Here is an 18,442-nt window from a genome sequence, read left to right on the forward strand (position 1 = left end):
GTTATTACTGGTGGTTGACTGGGAGGCTGTTGATGAGTTTGGATACAAATAGGTGTTAGGGTAACTTGTGCTGTAGCATGGGTGACAGCAGAGGAGACATGGGCATTTTACTGATGACCTTTGTGGCAAAAGTGAGATCTACTGAAGGTTGTACAGGTAGAACTCACAGGTAGAACTCATGAAAGTCCTACTATGCTGTGTTTGTGTTTTGTATAACTCAGAGTTTTACGACATTGTTTTCTGACACTGTCATGTCTCAAACAGTGCAGTTTTCCGTGCAGGGTTGAAGTAGCACCCTGAGGGAGACCGTGCGGTTCATTGGAGACCGAGCCAAGGCCTCAGAGACAAGTACACAGAGAGAAACATAAATTGACAGTAGATATGATGCAGGACAGATGACAACTGCTTTAGTGAATTAATTTCACACAGCAAAGATGCCTCCCATCCACTCAGCCTGTGTTCGCCCCCCCAACCCCCTCCTCAACTTTTTGTTGCTGAGAATATTTCTTCACAGCAGGAAATGCAAACGTGTACTGCATTCATGGTTTAAAAAGGCTTTTAAAGTTTGTAATTTCCACTTAAAAAATGTCAGATTTGATTTGCCCTAACAAAAAATGCATCAACCCCTACAAAAAAGGTCCATTAATTATAATCCATATAATAATTCACATTTCCTGTTGCTGCAGGATTATTTTCCTGCTGGAGCAAACTTGCTCAAATTAAGATCCTACATCTGTAAGCCCTTGGCAATCCCTTCCTTCATGTCTGAGGGCTGCTGAGGGCTGGGAAACTGGTGGGGGAGGCTGTTCCCATGAGCCCCATGGCTGCAGTGGAGGAACACCTGCAGCACCAACACAGCTGTTTGCTCTGCAGCTACGGTGATAGGAGACCACGAAAAGCCCTCTTATACCTCCCTATCTGACTCTCCCTGTCTCCCCCTTTCTCTCAGCTCCATGATGTGCACACACAAATACAAAGAAGCACAACACACACACACACTACACTGACACTGACACTCTCACACAAAACCCACACACATTCACATACACTACATACACACACACACACAACCACACACACTTTTACACTAATCATATGCTGCTCATATTCTGTTCTTTAATTTACTCTTATTATTATCTATAATCTGATATCTGGATGCCTAGTCACTTTACCCTGCCTTCGTGTACATATCTACCTCAAATACCTCTGCATGTTGATCTGGTACTAGTACTCCCCGTATATATCTCCATTCTTGTGTATTTCATTCTTCTTGTGTTACTATTTTTCAACTTTGCATCGTTGTAAGAAAGCATTTCACGGTTAAGTCGACACCTGTTGTATTCGATGCATGTGCAAATCAAATTTGATTTGACACACAGACAGACAGACACACACAACAGTGTAGGCCTGACCTCCATTACAAGCACAGATAAAGCTTTCCCAGATCAACAAAGTCCAGAACAGGAAAATAGAGATAAGGTTCAGAGCTCTGTGTTCTCAACACATGACATCTGGTGCTGCTATCAACTCATACGTTTATTCATACTGTATGGGATATTTACATTCATGTGGTATCACCTGAAATTCTACTTGATTGTAAAACTAAGATTTCTTGTTGTTGAAAGATTACCCTTTGTACAGATGTAGGATCTTAATATGAACCAGTTTGCAACAGCAGGAAAATAATCCTGCAGCAACAGAACATGTGAATTATTATATGGATTATAATTAATGGACATTTTTTGTCAGGCTTGATACATTTTTCATTAGGGCAAATCAAGTCTGACATTTTAAAGTGGAAAATACAAACTTTAGAATACTTTTTAAACCTTGAATAAACTATAAATTTGCATTTCCTGCTGTGTGGGAAAATTCTCAGTAACAAAAGAGTGATCAAATTAAGATCCTACATCTGTAAAATCAAACCTAAATTATTGGATAATAATCAAATATGTGGACACATAAAAATGTTAGTTGCGATATCTACATTTTCATCATAGAACCAATTCCCCAATTCATTCATTTCAGTATCACAATTAAAGTATTCATCAATCTATCATCTATCTTTCTTTTGACTTCCTCAAAACCACATTTTAAGACTCATTGACACATATGACTTGATGATGAGAGTGTGATTAAACCCCGGTGCATGACTGTGGGTAGGAAGCTGTCACTCTGTGTAATGCTACTGGCARGCAGGGGAAGCCCGGTGAGGTGCTATGTTGTGCTCCTCTCTGTGCCATGTTGCTGTTTACCTTTTCTCCCTGGGAGAGCAGAGTGCAGGTAGACGGCATGTCATCCAGTCATGGGGGTGCACATGATCTCTCATCCTCACCGAGACAGCACATGCTCCGGGGTCTAGGTGTCACCACTCCTAGGTGGTATGGCCACAGGGCTGTGTGTGTGTGTGTGTGTGAGGCTGACAGCTGCATGATCCAGGCCAGAAAGGCAGCAGGTAGAGGGGGGGAAGGAGAGAGAAGGGGAGAGAGAGAATGAGAGAGGCGAGAGAGACTCACCAGTATCGTCAGGGCAGTCATTTCACCTTCTCCTCTCTCTGGGTGGGCACACCCCTCTCACCTCCACACACCGCTGTGCTCCAGTACAGCCAAAGAGCAGAAACAAATGCCAGTCGAACCCCTCTCCCTGGTCCCCATAGAGAGAGACCTTATGAATTCTCCCTCTCTTTTTTGACAGGTACTCACCTGCTTTCATTCAACCTTTCATCACGGCTTCAAAGACAAACTGATAATTTCCCTCAGGAGAATGAGAAGATCAGTTGCCTTCCAAAAAATGACTGGTATCCAAACATCGTTGCCCTGAAGCAATTTAGCTCATCATAATTGGGCTCTTCATTTTGTCTCTCCGGGGTTATGATTGTAGAGTTATAATGTATTATTTTGCCTGAGAAGGATCGTTCAGTGCATTAAATATAAGTGATTTAATAACATATAATTTCCCCTTTATGTTTAAAACAAAGGCATAGGGGACTCATTCAGTGGGACGGGTGAGTTCCTCCACCTTAACAACAGTGCTGCTGCCATGGTGTCTAGCCAGGAGAGGGAGACTGATCCGGCTCAAAATCCTCTAGTTCCAGGAAACTGCTTTTGACGGCCCCAGGGATCCAGCCCTGGCATCAGGAAATAGGGTGTCTTACTGGTGGTTCAGAAAAGGGGCCACACACACACACAGGGCTAAACATCTCACACATCCATCTTCACACTAGACCTATCCTGAAAACCACAACAACAAACCCTAATTCAACCCTACCTACACAGTCCTTCTTTGTCTCTTTCCCCATAGGTGGGTTCAGTGACTGATGTACCTGAATGTAACAGAACAGGGGAGTTTAACAGGAGCGGGGTTGAAACGGGCACATGATGATGACTTGGTCAATCAGAGTGAAGTGAGCATGCTCCACATCTGGAGTCTAGGTGTCAGTATCTGCCTGTAGTGCTCAGGTGTGGGGGGAAGACCGGTAAACTCTGCTCCTCCTTTCTCCAGGGCTGAAAGATAGAGCACAGACAGTGAGGACCCTACGACCTCAGAAGGGAGGCAAATACGCCCCACATAATCTGCCAAAGGGCTCGTAGGGGCCCTTCCTCTCCTTCTCTACTTGGTCTGGTCATGTAAATTAAACATATCCACCACTGCCCTGGGGAGGTGTGTGACAACCGAAAATGGTGAGCAGCAGAGCAAGAAGTGGCTTGAACATGAATCATGTTTTTTGACATGTGGGGGTGGGTTAAAACAGGCCTCTGTTAGAAGCAAGTAGCCTGGAGAGATAGTGTAACCATCAACCAACAGGCTCAGCAACCATATCTCTCATGATAGGTCGGTTGTGCTATGTGTGTAAACAATAACACATTATAGAGACTTAAGAGCCAATTCCCTGAACATATAGTATCTGTCAATGGACACCTGCACTTGTTTGGCTGCTCTGCTCATACCCCATGCATCCCCAGTGGTAGGCTGATGGAGCGTGGAGAGAGAGAGAGCTGATGTGTGAGTGTTTTGTAGGGGTGCCAGGGATAGCCCCAGGATGATTCTCTCTTCTGATCACTTAAGGATCCATTTTAACATTCTGGGGGGGGGGGGGGGCACCACTCAGTAGCAGCATAATTCTGAGAAATCAAACCACGTCTGTTTCACACACTCATTGAAGGGGAGAGAGAATTTGATTGGCATCTTAACAAACAATCTGACACCTTACCTCATCCTCATTTATCCTGGGTGCAGACATTTGTGACTTCTCCCAATCTCATCTGTCCGTGGAAAGTTTGATATCATTATTGTTGGTCTGTCTGTATCCGCGGGCAGAGGAGGGAATCCTGGATGGACAGACAGGTGTATTCTGACACCAATCTGTGGAAAAAGGGATAATTAGACAAAGCCAGGGTGAGCTGACAAAACTTTGCCTGGAGACGTCTTCTCATTAAGTCTTTCCAGTTACATTTGTCTTCCCGTCAACAGATGAGCCCTGGCTGGATTGAGGGGGAGAGGATGCTTTTTTTTGTGGGAACAGAAAGCACACGGTCTGTGATTCAGATTAAGGGTATGATATATGACATGTAAAAAGCTGAGAATAGATGTAGTTCAATAAGTCTGACTTTTGTTACGGTAGTCTAAGCATCAAATGAACCAAAATAGAAACATGATTTAAAAGCATCACTCAAATCTAGAAAGCTCACTTCCACTTCATAAATGTAGACTATTATCATGCCATATTTTGGTGTTGAAAGGTAAGAGAGAAAACATGAATATCGTTTAAATTGCACTAACTTTAAATCATTTTATTTAGCATGTTCCTACATTTCTGCTTCTACATTGTTAGATTGGAGCGGTCGAGCTACCTGTACCTGCCTCGTAGTGTCGCTGCAGCAGTTCTTTGGCTTTTATCACTCGGTGGAGCTTCCGTTATTCCATTTCCGTACACAAGTCTTCTCAACTGATGACGTGTGCATTGCACAAAAATCCACTTGTTTTCAGTTTCACAATAAAACCGGCTAAAGGTATTCCTCTATAGACCGAGGGTATTTTTTGTGTGGATTGTGTCTTGAAACATAAAAGGAAAATGGAGACATTGTACCATCAAACAAATAAGTGAGTGTTTCTGTTCTCTTTCAAAAAATAAGACATCTAACGTAGCTCACTTGCCTTATGATATACCGCGTTACTGTAACTAGCTGGCTAGCTAACAACATTTCATGACAAAGATAGTTTTAACTAACCCCTTCCATTAGTGGTCATGATGTCAACAGGAAACGAGTTAGCCAACCAGCTAATAGATAGCCATAGATCCATGACCAACAATATTTAACTATCACTACTGTAACGGTACGCCGCGTTCAAATCAACTGGGAACTCAGAAATCTTTGACTTCAGTGCATTCAAGACTATTAGGAACTCGGGAAAAAACTAGCTTTGACTGGGAAACATCGTTTTGAACGGTCATCCAACTCTGAATTCAAAGATCACTGACGTCATGATTTTACCTTGTCTCCCGGAGTTCCCAGTAGTCTTGAAAGCACCATTAAATTCACTGTCTGTAGTTTACGTATCTAGCGTGTGTATTCAATTGCCACATACCATTGTCTAGTTCCTTGTCTATTCAATAGACCCTTATCTAATATTACGCTTCCATATAATATTTACGGTAGGCTAGGAATATTTATATATCTTTGCTCTCTGTCCTCTTTGATCAGGCAAATCCAGGAGGTGCAGTCGCTCATGGGACGCCTGGAGAACACAGATCGTCAGTCTGTCCACTGTGAGTTCACTCTTTCTAAATAATGTATCTTCTGCATTCAATGAATGTTGCAAGTGTCAACCTCCCAGAAATGTTCCATATGCACAAAAAGTGTATTTCTCAAAAATGTGTTTACATCGCTGTTAGTGAGCATTTCTCCTTTGTAAAGATAATCGATCCACCTGACAGATGTGGCATATCAAAAAGCTGATTAAACAGCATGGTCATTACACAGGTGCACCTTGTGCTGGGGACAATAAAAGGTCACTCTATAATGTGCCGTTTTGTCACACATCACAATGCCACAGAAGTCTCAAGTTTTGAGGGAGCGTGCAATTGGCATGCTGACTGCAGGACTGTCCCACAGAGCTGTTGCCAGAGAATTTAATGTTTATTTTTTTACAATAAGCCGCCTCCAACGTCGTTTACAGAATTTGTCAGTACGTCCAACTGGCCTCATGTAACGGAGTGTGATTGAATGGCTAGCGGTGGAGTTAGCGGGTGACGCGCTAGTAGCGCTTCCAATCAGTTACGTCACTTGCTCTGAAACCTAGAACGTAGTGCGACCTTGCTCTGCAAGCGGCCGTGGCCTTTGTGAGACGATGGTGATAACGATGCTTCGTGGCGACCATCGTTGATGTGTGCAGAGGGTCCCTGGTTCGCGCCCGTAGTCGGGCGAGGGGACGTTTGAAGTATACTGTTAACATTGATGCGTCCGCCTCACCCGGATCACTAGAGTTGCCTGCGGAAAAAGGAGGAGGTTGAAAGGGGGTGAGTGTAACGATTGTGAAATTGGCTAGCTGAGTTAGCGGGTACGCGCTAAGTAGGCAGTTCAATAGTTACGTTCATTGCTCTGGAAAACCTACTAAAAGTAGTGTTGCAACCTTGCCTGCAAGGGGTGCCTTTGTGGAGCGATGCTGGTTAACGATTGCTTCGTGGGCGACCGTTGTTGATGTGTGCAGAGGGTCCCTGGTTCGCGCCCGTGTCGGGGCGAGGGGACGGTTTAAAGTTATACTGTTACACTCACAACCGCAGACCACATGTAACCAGGCCAGCCCAGGACCTTCACATCTGGCTTCTTCACCTGCAGGATTGTCTGAGCCCAGCTGATGAAACTGTGGATTTGCACAACCGCAGAATTTCTGCACAAGCTGTCAGAAACCGTATCAGGGAAGCTCATCTGCGTGCTCGTCGCCCTCACCAGGGTCTTGACCTGACTGCGACTTCAGTGGGAAAATGCTCACCTTCTATGGCCACTGGCATGCTGGAGAAGTGTGCTCTTCACAGATTAATCCTGGTTTCAGCTGTACTGGGCAGATTGCAGAAGGTGTGTTGGTGTTGTGTTGGCGAGCGGTTTGCTGATGTCAACGTTGTGAACAGAGTGCCCCATGGTAGGGTTAGAGTGAGGGAAGGCATGTGCTCATTGTCCGTAGCTTATCAATTTCATTTTATTGATGGCAATTTGAATGCACAGAGATACTGTGACGAGTACCCGAGGCCCATTGTCGTGCCATTCATCCGCCGCCATCACCTCATGTTTCAGCATGATAATGCACAACCCCATGCCGCAAGGATCTGTTCACATTTCCTGGAAGCTGAAAATGTCCCAGTTCTTCCATGGCCTGCATACTCACCAGACACGTCACCCATTGAGCATGTTTGGGATGCTCTGGATCGGCGTGTACGACAGCGCGTTCCAGTTCCCGCCAATATCCAGCAACTTCGCACAGCCATTGAAGAGGAGTGGGACAACATTCCACAGCCCGATCAACTCTTTATTCGCGCTGCATGAAGAAAATGGTGGCCAGATACTGACTGGTTTTATGATCCAGGCACCTACCTTTTTTCAAGGTTTCTGTGACCAACAGATGCATATCTGTATTCCCAGTCATGTGAAATCCATAGATGAGGGCCTAATTAATTTATTTCAATTGACTGATTTCCTTATATGAACTGTAACTCAGTAAAATATTTTAAATTGTTGCTTTTTTATATTTTTTGTTAATTATTAATTCGGAATTTACAACTAGGCAGTATTTACATCTGTTCCCCTTTTCCAGTGTTGCGCAGCCCTTTGAGCCAAGCTGTACCCTGCCCTCCCTACTGATTGTTTTGGGAGTTGGGCAGGGCGGGCAATGTTCTGTGAGCCAGGCTGGTGCCAGGGCAGGAAGCATAGGGGTGGCGGCAGAGGGACGACTGGGAAGTCTTCTCTAAAGATAATGGTGGCAGCCAGTCGGCCGCCCAGTCGTGACAATGACATCATCTCGCATGTTAGAGGGTGGAAGGATGCCGCAGGCGTCCGAGCGAGGAGTCACTCGGTCAGGACGGGAGAGGGTGGGGGTGGGGGACAAGATGGGGCTAGTCCTTTTTAAAGGGCAGATAAAAGCTTCCCACAAGCCTAATGCTGTTGTCACCTTGGAACCAAACGCTATCTAGAATCTCAGCAGTCTGAGAATGAAACGGGTGTAACGATAGATATCTGACTTCAAATAAGAATCAGTGGCTGATTTGTCTCCATGAAGAGATTATGTACAAGGCCCTTTGTTTCAATGTGGATTAACTTCCTCTGCGAAGTTTGAGAAAATAACATATTTGCTGTCATCTCTCTCTTGGATTCACCTGAAACCGTGGGGCTATATTCCATTGTATCATGGAATGGGGAAACTTAACTACAGTGTGACAAACCACTGACATCATCTGTCTTGTCTGATTTGTTAGAATGAACATAACTTTAACATTTTATTTTGTATAAGATTGGCCTATTTGGGGAGTGAAACAACTGTTCAGGGTGTGTTTAGATGTGTGTGTGTGTGTGTGCTCTCCAGTGTTGGAGAACGAGCTGCAGGCCAGAATCGAGCAGATCTTCAGCCATTTGGAACGTCTGGAAATCCTGGCTAGCAAAGAACCGCCAAACCGCCGTCAGAACGCCAAACTGTGAGTACACAAACTGCATCGGTGACCCAAATACACCAGAGGTGGCGTGGCGATGAATGTTTCATAAAGATGGGTGGGACTGGGACGAGGTCGCAGCTAGATGAAACAGGCAGTGTGCTTCTCATCCCCTGTGGCGACGCGGCTCTGTGAAAACATTCCCTCGGAAGCCCCGTCATCACCGGCATTCCTGCCGCGTTGGGCAAGGCGTCACTTCAGAGCTGGGTAAACAGGCCCCAGGGGACAAACTGCTGCGCCCCGTCCCACAGCTCTCCTCTGATCTCAGGACAGCTACAGTACGCTGGGGCCGCGGGGCTGAGCCACGAGCAGGTGATGCTCAGGAGGAGCGGGAGAGAAGGGTGGAGTGAGACAAGGCCCTCAGGTGTTTCAGCCAGGTGGAGAAGTAAGACAGATTGGAAAGAAGGGAGGCATGTTGACTTATCTTAGTGACGATAGAAAGCTTTTATTGAGAACTAGAAGACATCCAAACAGAGCATACCAAGGGAGATGTCATGAGTTAGTGAAGAAGGAGTGACTAAACCACAGTCCTGAAATGCTGGATGGAGCTGGAGGCAAAGGCCGCCATTTTTACCCTCTGAGATTTCCTCTGCCATTATTCGGCTGGGGGGTAAGAAGAATGTTGTCTCTGTCTGTCCCCTCCGCAGGCGGGTAGACCAGCTGAAGTATGATGTTCAGCACCTCCAGACGGCGCTGAGGAACTTCCAGCACCGTCGCTACTCACGAGAGACCCAGGACCGAGAGAGGGAGGAGCTCATGAGTCGTACCTTCACCACCAACGTCAGTAGTAGTGGCCCACTCCAAAACCACATGTAATCATCAGAACACACTCATCTCCCGTGTAGAACTACAGTAATGTCTACACTCATGTAATGATAACCTAAAACATGCATGCAAACTCTTGCTTGACACACCACAACTGGTGTAACATGGGCAATAAAACCGAACTAATTTTTTTAGGGGAACATTGTTGAGATGTTACCGGTATTGTCCCCTACAGGATGCAGACACCTCCATCCCCATAGACGAGACGTTGCAGTTGAACTCCAACCTGAACAACGCACACAGAGGCATGGACGACCTCCTGGGCAGCGGCAGCAGCATCCTCACCGGACTCAGGGACCAGAGGGGCACGCTCAAGGTGTGTGTGTTTGCTTACACACGGGCCTTTCCCAACAATGCAGAGAGAAAAACTTATAGAGAATAAATACACAATGAGTAACGATAACTTGGCTATATACACGGGGTACCAGTACCGATGTGCAGGGGTACGATGTAATTGAGGTAGATATGTACATGTAGGTAGTGGTAAAGTGACGAGGCTACAGGATAGATAATAAGCACTAGCAGCAGCGTATGTGATGAGTCAAAAGAGTGCAAAATGATTATAGTCCTGGTAGCTATTTGGTTAACTATTTAGCATTCTTATGGTTTGTTGGTAGAAGCTGTTCAGGGTCCTGTTGGTTCCAGACTTGGTGCATTGGTACCGCTTTCCGTGCAGTAGCAGAAATGTCTATCACTTGGGGGGCTGGAGTCTTTGACAATTTTCAGGGCCTTCCTCTGACACCACATGGTATAGAGGTCCTGGATGGCAGGGAGCTCGGCCCAAGTGATGTACTGGGCCATACGCGCTACCCTTTGTAGTGGATGCCAAGTAGTTGCCATACCAAGCGGTGATGCAGCAAGTCAAGATGCTCTCAATGGTGCAGCTATAGAACGTTTTGAGGATCTGTTTTTTTTGTTGTTTACACTTTGCCAAGGAACACTGACCGTGACACGGCAAGGCAGGTCCCTGTCGACGGTATCCCAGAGAGAGGAATCAGTATTCCCAAAACAAACCCTGGCTGACCCGGTTTCTGTCCTCTAATGATCACTATGTGTAGTCGAAGTGTGTGTGTGTGTGTGTGTGGTGCTGGTTGTCAGCAGCAGGCTAAGTACATATTTCCAGGGAGGAGAAGAGATGGTGTTCCTGGTGAAGGCTGCTGTGTGCCTCCTCTTATCAGGGCGTCTGGTGATCAGATGGGCTGGCCGTGAGAAACAGCTGAGGAACAGACCGGGAGGACAGAACGGCTGGGTGTGGTTCCTCAGACAGCCTCTCCCTAATCAGTTGAATAGAGCTTTGTCATGACCAGGCTAAATGCAGGTTATGATACTACTGTGTATACAGTATTCCCACAAACAGCAATGAAGCAGAATACCCATTAATAACTAACTTCAGCTTTTTCTTCAGGAAACAGCGGCACAATCAATGGAACTTCAGCAGCTGATGTTCGATGTCTTTTCTCCCCTCTGTTCTCCCTAAATCCAGGGGACCCATAAGAAGATGCTGGATGTGGCCAACATGCTGGGTCTGTCCAACACGGTGATGAGGCTGATCGAGAAGAGGGCCACCCAGGATAAGTTAATCATGATTGGAGGGATGCTGCTCACCTGTGTGGTCATGTTCCTGGTGGTCAAGTACCTGGGCTGACCATGACCGCAACTGCAACCACAGTTTTGCGTTGGTCTTGGACATTTTTGCACAATAAGCCCATAAGATACGTGAACGGTGATAAATTAGCCTTGTCTTCTAATCGGAGAGCTCCTTGAAAGTATTGTTTTCCGATCGGAAGGCGAGGAATTATCCGTCTTTTAATTTCCATGGGTTTTGTCACCCACTTCTATTTCAACCACTCTTTTGCACCAGTAAAATGGGTGTTAAGGCAAGACATATACACTGAGTGTACAACACATTAAGGATGCCTTCCTAATGTTGAGTTGCACCCTTTGCCCTCAGAACAGCCTCAATTCATCTGGGCATGGACTCTACAAGGTATTGAAAGCGGTCCACAGGGATGCTGGCCCATGTTGATTCCAATGCCTCCCACAGTTGTCAAGTTAGCTGGATGTCCTTTGGGCGGTGGACCATTAGTGACACGCCTAGCTGATGAGCGTAAAAAACAGTGTTGCAGTTCTTTACACAAACCGGTGCGCCTGGCACCTACTAACATCCCTGTTCAAAGGCACTCTTTTGTCTTGCCCATTCACCCTCTGAATGGCACACATATACAATCCATGTCTCAAGGCTTACATTTTTTTTTAAACCCATATCCTCCATTTATACTGATTGAAGTGGATTTAACAAGTGACATCAATAAGGGATCATAGCATTCACCTGGTCAGCCTGTTATGGAAAGAGCAGGCGTCCTTAATCTTTTGCACTCAGTGTCTACACTTTAATTTGACTTCAAACTGAACGTGGAACCTTGCACCCATAATTCCAGCTCGCTGACACCTGCCACTCATCTCGGCGGTCATCCACCTGACAGCCTGTGTGTGAAGCTGTAGGTGGGTGAGAAAGAGAACATTTCATGACTGGTTACCTTTTTCAAACCAATTCTCCTTCAAGGTCCACTTGCTTGCCTTAGTCTCCCCTATGATGAGTTCTCCATTGCCTTGTGGATGGTATTCATTGTGGTTTCATCTTCACCATCTATTTGAAGCATCATTTGACTGTTTGCTGCTCTTTTTCCCAAATAAGGATGATTCTTAAAATGGACTGAAAAATAGTTATCTGGAAATGGATGAAAAGCTGATGTTGCACCTTACCTCATCACACATCCTAATGACACTGCCTGGAGAATACTTATGTCAGATTAACCAATACATGTATGTAGCCCAGGGAGGAAGAGGGCAGTTAACAGGGACCTGTGCCCAAGCTACATACCGATAGTAAGAACAAAAACACAAAAGTGATCAAATATTCTGTTTGTCATGTTTTGAGAAACTATCTGAAGGGTTATTGTTGTCGCACTTTCAAAATGTCAATTATCTGGACATTTGCTTGGCCCTAGTCTCACTATGTTAGTGCAACCAAGGTTCAAATTGTAATTCTCTGAAGATCAAAAATTAAACATTTTAAAAACAACTTGTCTTAAATCTGTCTCTGAAGTGTATATTATTGTCCATGTAATCTAGCAATTAAATTAGGTATGGGTCAAAACTAACAATGGATATAAAGCATACCCCATAGTTTAAATAATTATCTTGCTGAAAATGTCAGAGCCTGTCATACAATATGGAGTTTAAATTTACAACAGTAAAGCTATTGTTTGGAGGGCTTTTCCTTCCACTGTTTGAAATATAATTACTTTCAAGACTTTAGTACTTGAGGGGGGCCCTAGTCTGGGGACTTATCCAGAGTGTGCATAGGAACCCCTACCATCACATCTGACATGTTAGTCATTTAGCAGACACGCTTATTCAGAACCACTTACAGTACTGAGTGCATATCGTCATACAATCCATTTTTCACATTTACTTAAAATACAATCCTGGGCGAGCAATAAGCATGTAATGTTCCAGCAGGTAAACTATGGATGAAAAGTTTTACGCTGAAATTAGACTGTCTGACTCCTGGTCTTGATGTACAGCTAGCTGTAAGTGAGGCTACCCAAAACTTACTGAGCTCTGGCGCCATCTAGTGACAATTCAGCATGCCATAACCTTCAGGAGAGAGTCAAAACAGATGTAAAATCCTCTAGCCTTATTAGCCTAGTAGACTTGTCCTCTAGTCTAAAAGGGCTGCATGCAATATGCAGACATCTCAAGAAGCTTGTGCTGAGAATGAGAAATTCACTTTGTTTCAGAAGCCGTTTGCCACAGTAAGTAAAGAATGCATGTTTGTGCTGGTATCTGTTACTATAACGTACCATACTGGAAGTACTCAAACTGGATTTTTCTTTCTATGTATTGCTCGCAACCCTTACTCATACCACTACAGACTAATTCACTCTTCACCAGCTAAACATAGTTAAGACACACAGACATGTAGCAACTCAAAACTCTTTATTTGCTGACGCATCATATTTAAAAAAGACATACCATTGCTGCCACTTACAGGGCAGTCCCGTCACCCAATCCTTCCCATACAGGATAATAGTTCAGAAAATGTCTTGATAAAGTATTCTTGTCCATCTTTGTTCCTTCAGTTATTATTTTTTTACAGTAGCAACAAACCTCTAGAATATTATTGGGGTTAACTACAGCAATTTTATTTACATTGAGCAAAAATTACACAAGAGGAAAAACATATTTTGAGGAGCATTTTGGAAAATAATTTAGAAACAAAAAAAATACAATTATTGCAGTATACTACAATCATACATTTGTTACATGATGCGAAAGCAGCATCTTGATGTACAGATTTCAGTGCAAGTCATTTCGATATACAACCACTACCACTTGGAACAACATGACCTTTAACCCTACAGCACTAAGAGGGTGTGACCCCCCCACAGTACCTCTAATAAAACATGAGCTTCACCCAACCTCTCATCGGTGTTCCCCCACCAGTGACCATTTTAATTTCCTTATGGGCAACATTTCATTAGTCAGTAATAAAGAACATCCCTATCATATTAGAGGGATACTTCACATTGCTCAGTGATCTATGTACTCTATACCGTATTACAAATTGTTGGTGAATATTACGGGTCATGAAGAGAGCAAGTAGTCATGTGAGAACATTAGATATTAATGACAACAGAATTCAGGCAGTAGACTAGAGCCACCAGATTACATTACTAAGTCAAGGCTGTTTCCAGTCATGGATGTCACCCTAAACCCCCCCATGTCACCATCTCATCTCCCCCTTTCCATTCCCACTACACCATCCTGCTTATGGCTTCAGCCACTGCGTGTCTTTGGCTGTAGAAAACAAAGAAGAACATTTACAGCAACAATCAGTTATAAACTGTGGGACAAAAAAAAAATACTCCAGAGGTTTCTGCTTCTTTTTTTTTCTTCTTTTAAACTGGGTTCCCATTCAAAACAAACTGCCGTCTTAGATTTGAGGTTGCCTCAAACCCTCCTCCACCCTGTCCAGAAACCTCAGGGTGAATGTCAGTCAACTGTTCGGAGGGGTCCATTCAAAGAGCCCACAGTAAATGTCTGTTGTTTACCTCTGCACAGGCAGCATATCACAGCACCTCTGTCTGGCCAGTGGTCTAATGGTGGCCAGTCTGATGATATTCTCATCATCACCTGCTGCACAATGGTGCCACTACACCTCCCTCTCTCCATGTTAACTCTGATGTTTAACCAGGCCTGCTCTGGCCAAAACACCCTCCTCTGATGTGGACACATGGCTCTAGTGAAGGTCTTTCTCAGGAGCCGTGGTTAGGGGGGTGCTGGAGGTCCTGCCCTGAGAAGATGGGGTGCAGGAAGGGGTGGAGCTGCAGTGCGGCTGCCGCAGCGGCGTTAGAGTGCCGGGGGGCGAACAGCGTTGGGTAGAGGGATGAGTGTGGTATGTGGTGGAGGGCTAAGGGGCTGTGGTGATGAAGTGCCGAGGCTGGGATAATGTGTATGGGCTGGCCATTGAGGAAGGCCGTGTGGTGGGCAGGGATCAGTCCAGCGTGTCCCACTCCCAACTGGTGGCCCAGAGTGTGGCCTAGAGAGTGTCCCAGGTGAGACAGGGAGATGGGGGTGAGGTGGTGCTGGGGGATGTGGTGGACYTGGGCTAACTGGGGGTGCGGGTGGGGGCCGTGTGGGTGGATGCCCATGGCTGCAGCCTGAGCAGCATGGTGCTGCTGSATGAGGTGTTGTACTGTGGTGATGGMGGTAGCCGAGGCTGCAGACACGGCAGGCTGGTGGATCTGGATCATCTGCTGCTGGGGGGGAGGGGGTGCCGGCTGCAGATGGTTCGCTGCTGCAGCCATGTTCGCTGCAGCCTGTGCTGCTGCGGCTGAGGGGAAGGTCTTGATGTGCTTGGCCAGGAGCTGCTGCTGGATGTGCTGCTGGGCGGCCTGCTGCAGCTTGCCGTACTTCTCCATCTCCTCTGGGGTGAAGGTGATGGGCTGGCTCTCCAGCGGGGCCAGACYGTYCTCCTCTGCCTCCATGCCCATGTCCTCCTCCTCCAGGCTGGGCGGGGGGTAGTTGGGGTAGGCGTGCATGGGGGGTGGCTGCTGCTGCATGTCGGGCATGAGTGGCTCCATCATGGGGTTCTGGGAGGGGTCCTGTCCCGGCTCGCCCTGGTATGGGGGCATCAGCATGGAGGGCTCCTGATSGAACAGCGGCCGGGGCTCATGAAGWACCCGTGCGTCCAGGGTGAGGTGGCGGGCYTCCTGRACTACTACTACCGTCTCCTCCACYTTCTTATGAGCTGGTKGAGGGGGAGGCGGTGGGGGGAACTCCCGGATGGGCTCCATCAGGATGACCTCTCCCCCGGCATCTGAACCTTTCCCTGCTGATGACTTCTCTCCACCATCGGGCCGGGTCAGGGGGATCGCAGGGAATTTCTTCCCTGCCTGCAGCTTACCGAACAGGGGCAGCATGGACTTATTGCCCAGAGCTGGAGGCAGTTTGGGCCCAAAGTAGCCCGATGGTGGGTCCTTGATCTTGGCGCCAGAYTTGGTCCCTGTGGTTGGGACATCAGATCCCTTCCTGGACTGGATCTTATCCAGAAGCTGGCGGGCGGTGAAGTGTGAGGAAGAGTTCCTCTGGTCTCCCCCTCCTTCTCCCCGGGACCCCCCTGCCCTTTGGCTCTGGGAGCTGCTGTTGCGGTTTGGGGCTCGTGATGAGGCAGAGCGGGGGGACTGGGAACGGTAGATGCAGGAGCGGTTGAAGTCTCGGCGCCGTGTAGCGCTGTCTGCCCGGCCCCTGTGGCCCCCCTGGCCTCCACGACCCCGGTAAGGGGAGCCCTTGGTAGAGCTGGAGGAGCGGCTGGCTGAGCTGTGGCTGCGGCTGTAGCTGCGTCTCCACGACCTGGTGCTGCTGCTGCGGCTCCTGCTGCTAGAGCTCCGAGAGCTGCTCCGGTGCCGCCGCTGGTGCCTCTTCCTGCGGCTGTGGCTGCGGGAGCGAGAGTCCTCCGAGGACGAGGAAGAATAGTGACGTCTTCTGGAGCGCCGCCGCCCGCCGCTTCCCCGTCGATCGTACTCGGAGTCAGAGGAGCGTTTAGAGTGTCTCCGGTGGCGGCCCCCGTCACTGTCGTCACTGTAACTGTCTGAGTAGCTGCGGCTGCGCCGGCTGTAGGCGCTCGAGGAGCGCTCCGAGCTGCTGGAGTCTGACTGGCTACGGGATGCCTGGCCGCGGTGCTGCCGCCGGCTGCTCCCTCGCCCGTCTCCCCGACGCGACGAGCGGCTTCGGGAGCGGCCGGAGTCATCGCTCTGGTGCCGGCGCCCCTCCCGGGGTGTGGACCTGCGGCGGCTGGATCGGGAAGCTGAGCCTCCACCTCCTTCCTCCTCACTCTCACTGCTGGGTGGTTTGCCTGGCCCGGGGCTCTTCTGGGCCGAGGAGGAGCAGGAAGCGCTGGGTGGGGCGCTGGGGTCTGTCTTCAGACGCTTGGTGCCGTTGTGCTCCTCAGAGGGCTTGGCCTCGTCAGAGCCTTTCCCTGCCCCACCTTCCTCTGCCCCGGACTTCTGAAGTGCTTCTTTGGCTGGTCGTTTCCTCTTCCCAGGTTCCGCTCCTGTAGCAGATCCTGTTCCTGCTGGTGCTGGGGGAGCACTAGAAACCGTTGCGGCTACTGCTTTTTCCTCTTTAGGCTTTTCCTTATCACCACCACCTCCCTCTTCCCCCTCACCTTTGTTTTTGCTCTTCTTTCGTTTGTGTTTTTTCTTCTTTTTGGTTTTCTCTCCTAGGATCGCAGTTTCCGCGTCCCCGTCCACTACGGCTCCCTTCTCTTTTTCTTTGCGCTTGGAGCCTTTCCCAGATTTCTTATGCTTCTTCTTCTTCTTTTTCTTCTTCTTCTTGGCTCCGCTTGTGCTACTCTGTAGCTTTTGCTCCTCAGTCTCCCCTTGGGAACCCTCTATTTTTAAGGAGGGCTGCTCCTTATCAGTGTTGTCAGTGCTGGGCCCAGGGGTGGTGGTGGCAGCAGCAGCATTCCCCTCGTTGACTGCAGCAGCTGCCTCAGGATTGTTTTTTTTCTCAGCTCCTTCACCAGCGGGCTTGGAGGACTTTGCTGCTCGTCCAGCACGGMCCCCTTTGTTGCGGGACAGTTTGAAGTCGAAGTACAGGGGGTTGCAGCTGTAAGAGAGGGCGGGCTGAGCCTTGGTAAAATCCAGCAGCTCCGAGGGCCACTGCAGAGTGGTGCTCTCGTCTTTGCTCAGGACCAGGAAGAAAGGACCGGTGGGGATTTTGGGGCCCAAGTTGAGCTCTGGGAGTGGGGCCTCCTGCTTGTTGTCTGGTACTATAGTGGGGGCCGTTGTGGGAGGGGGGTCTGTGAAGCTGGCAGAGGCCTCTTCAGTCTTCAGTTTAGGTGATGTGGGAGTAGGAGTGGGCTCTGTGACTGGAGCTGCAGGAGTCTTCTCTGACTCTTCTGATTTGCACTCAGTAGCTTTTGGCTGTGTCTGCTCAGAAACCTCTGCTACCACCTTCTCGGTCTTCTTCTCTTCCACCTCTTCTTCATCTTCTTCTTCTTGCTCCCTGATCTCACACTGGTCTGTGGCCTTCATGAACACCAGGAACTGGAAGCGGGGTTTGACTCTGCAGTGGGTTGGTGGGATGTAGTGGTAGTACTCAGGCTCCTGGCCGGCCCAGCCTTCCTCCTTCTTCATCATCATCTTCAGCTTGTTGAGGGTGGAGGCTAGGGAGGCGCCGTCATCTTCTTCCTCCTGCTCTGGTTGTTCTTGATGTAGTTGCTCCTCCTGCAGCTCCTCCTCCTCTGGCCCTGCTGTTCCATTCCCCCCTCCTCCTCCCTTGGGGCTCTCGGTGCTGCAGCCGGAGGTCTCCTCCTGTCCCGCAGCCTTCTCCCCTCCCTCCTCCTGTCCCCCC

General features: G+C 47.9%; 2 protein-coding genes and 1 long non-coding RNA gene across 3 annotated transcripts; 1 reads left to right on the plus strand and 2 right to left on the minus strand.

Moving 5' to 3' along the window:
- Positions 1 to 3,420: 3,420 nt before the first annotated feature.
- LOC111981183 (uncharacterized) lies at positions 3,421 to 4,949 on the minus strand. The gene is made up of 3 exons (XR_002879559.2): positions 4,857 to 4,949; positions 4,211 to 4,362; positions 3,421 to 3,503 (listed from the first exon to the last, which is right to left on the minus strand). It is a non-coding gene; the product is annotated as an uncharacterized lncRNA (long non-coding RNA).
- On the plus strand, positions 4,935 to 11,767 carry LOC111981182 (Golgi SNAP receptor complex member 2). The gene is made up of 6 exons (XM_024012352.2): positions 4,935 to 5,100; positions 5,703 to 5,767; positions 8,572 to 8,680; positions 9,343 to 9,475; positions 9,696 to 9,836; positions 11,004 to 11,767. Exons 1-6 carry the CDS (start codon positions 5,072 to 5,074, stop codon positions 11,163 to 11,165), a joined length of 639 nt encoding a protein of 212 aa, XP_023868120.1. The 5' UTR covers positions 4,935 to 5,071; the 3' UTR covers positions 11,166 to 11,767.
- A 2,699-nt stretch (positions 11,768 to 14,466) lies between these two features.
- LOC111980086 (G patch domain-containing protein 8) lies at positions 14,467 to 18,438 on the minus strand (the record flags this gene model as incomplete). The annotated part of the gene is made up of 1 exon (XM_024010754.2): positions 14,467 to 18,438. A coding segment is annotated over one exon (3,597 nt), but the record flags the coding sequence as incomplete, so codon positions are not given.
- Between the last annotated feature and the right edge of the window lie 4 nt (positions 18,439 to 18,442).

Source organism: Salvelinus sp. IW2-2015, linkage group LG20 (genome assembly GCF_002910315.2).
Source record: "Salvelinus sp. IW2-2015 linkage group LG20, ASM291031v2, whole genome shotgun sequence".
Classification (NCBI taxonomy): Eukaryota; Metazoa; Chordata; class Actinopteri; order Salmoniformes; family Salmonidae; genus Salvelinus; species Salvelinus sp. IW2-2015.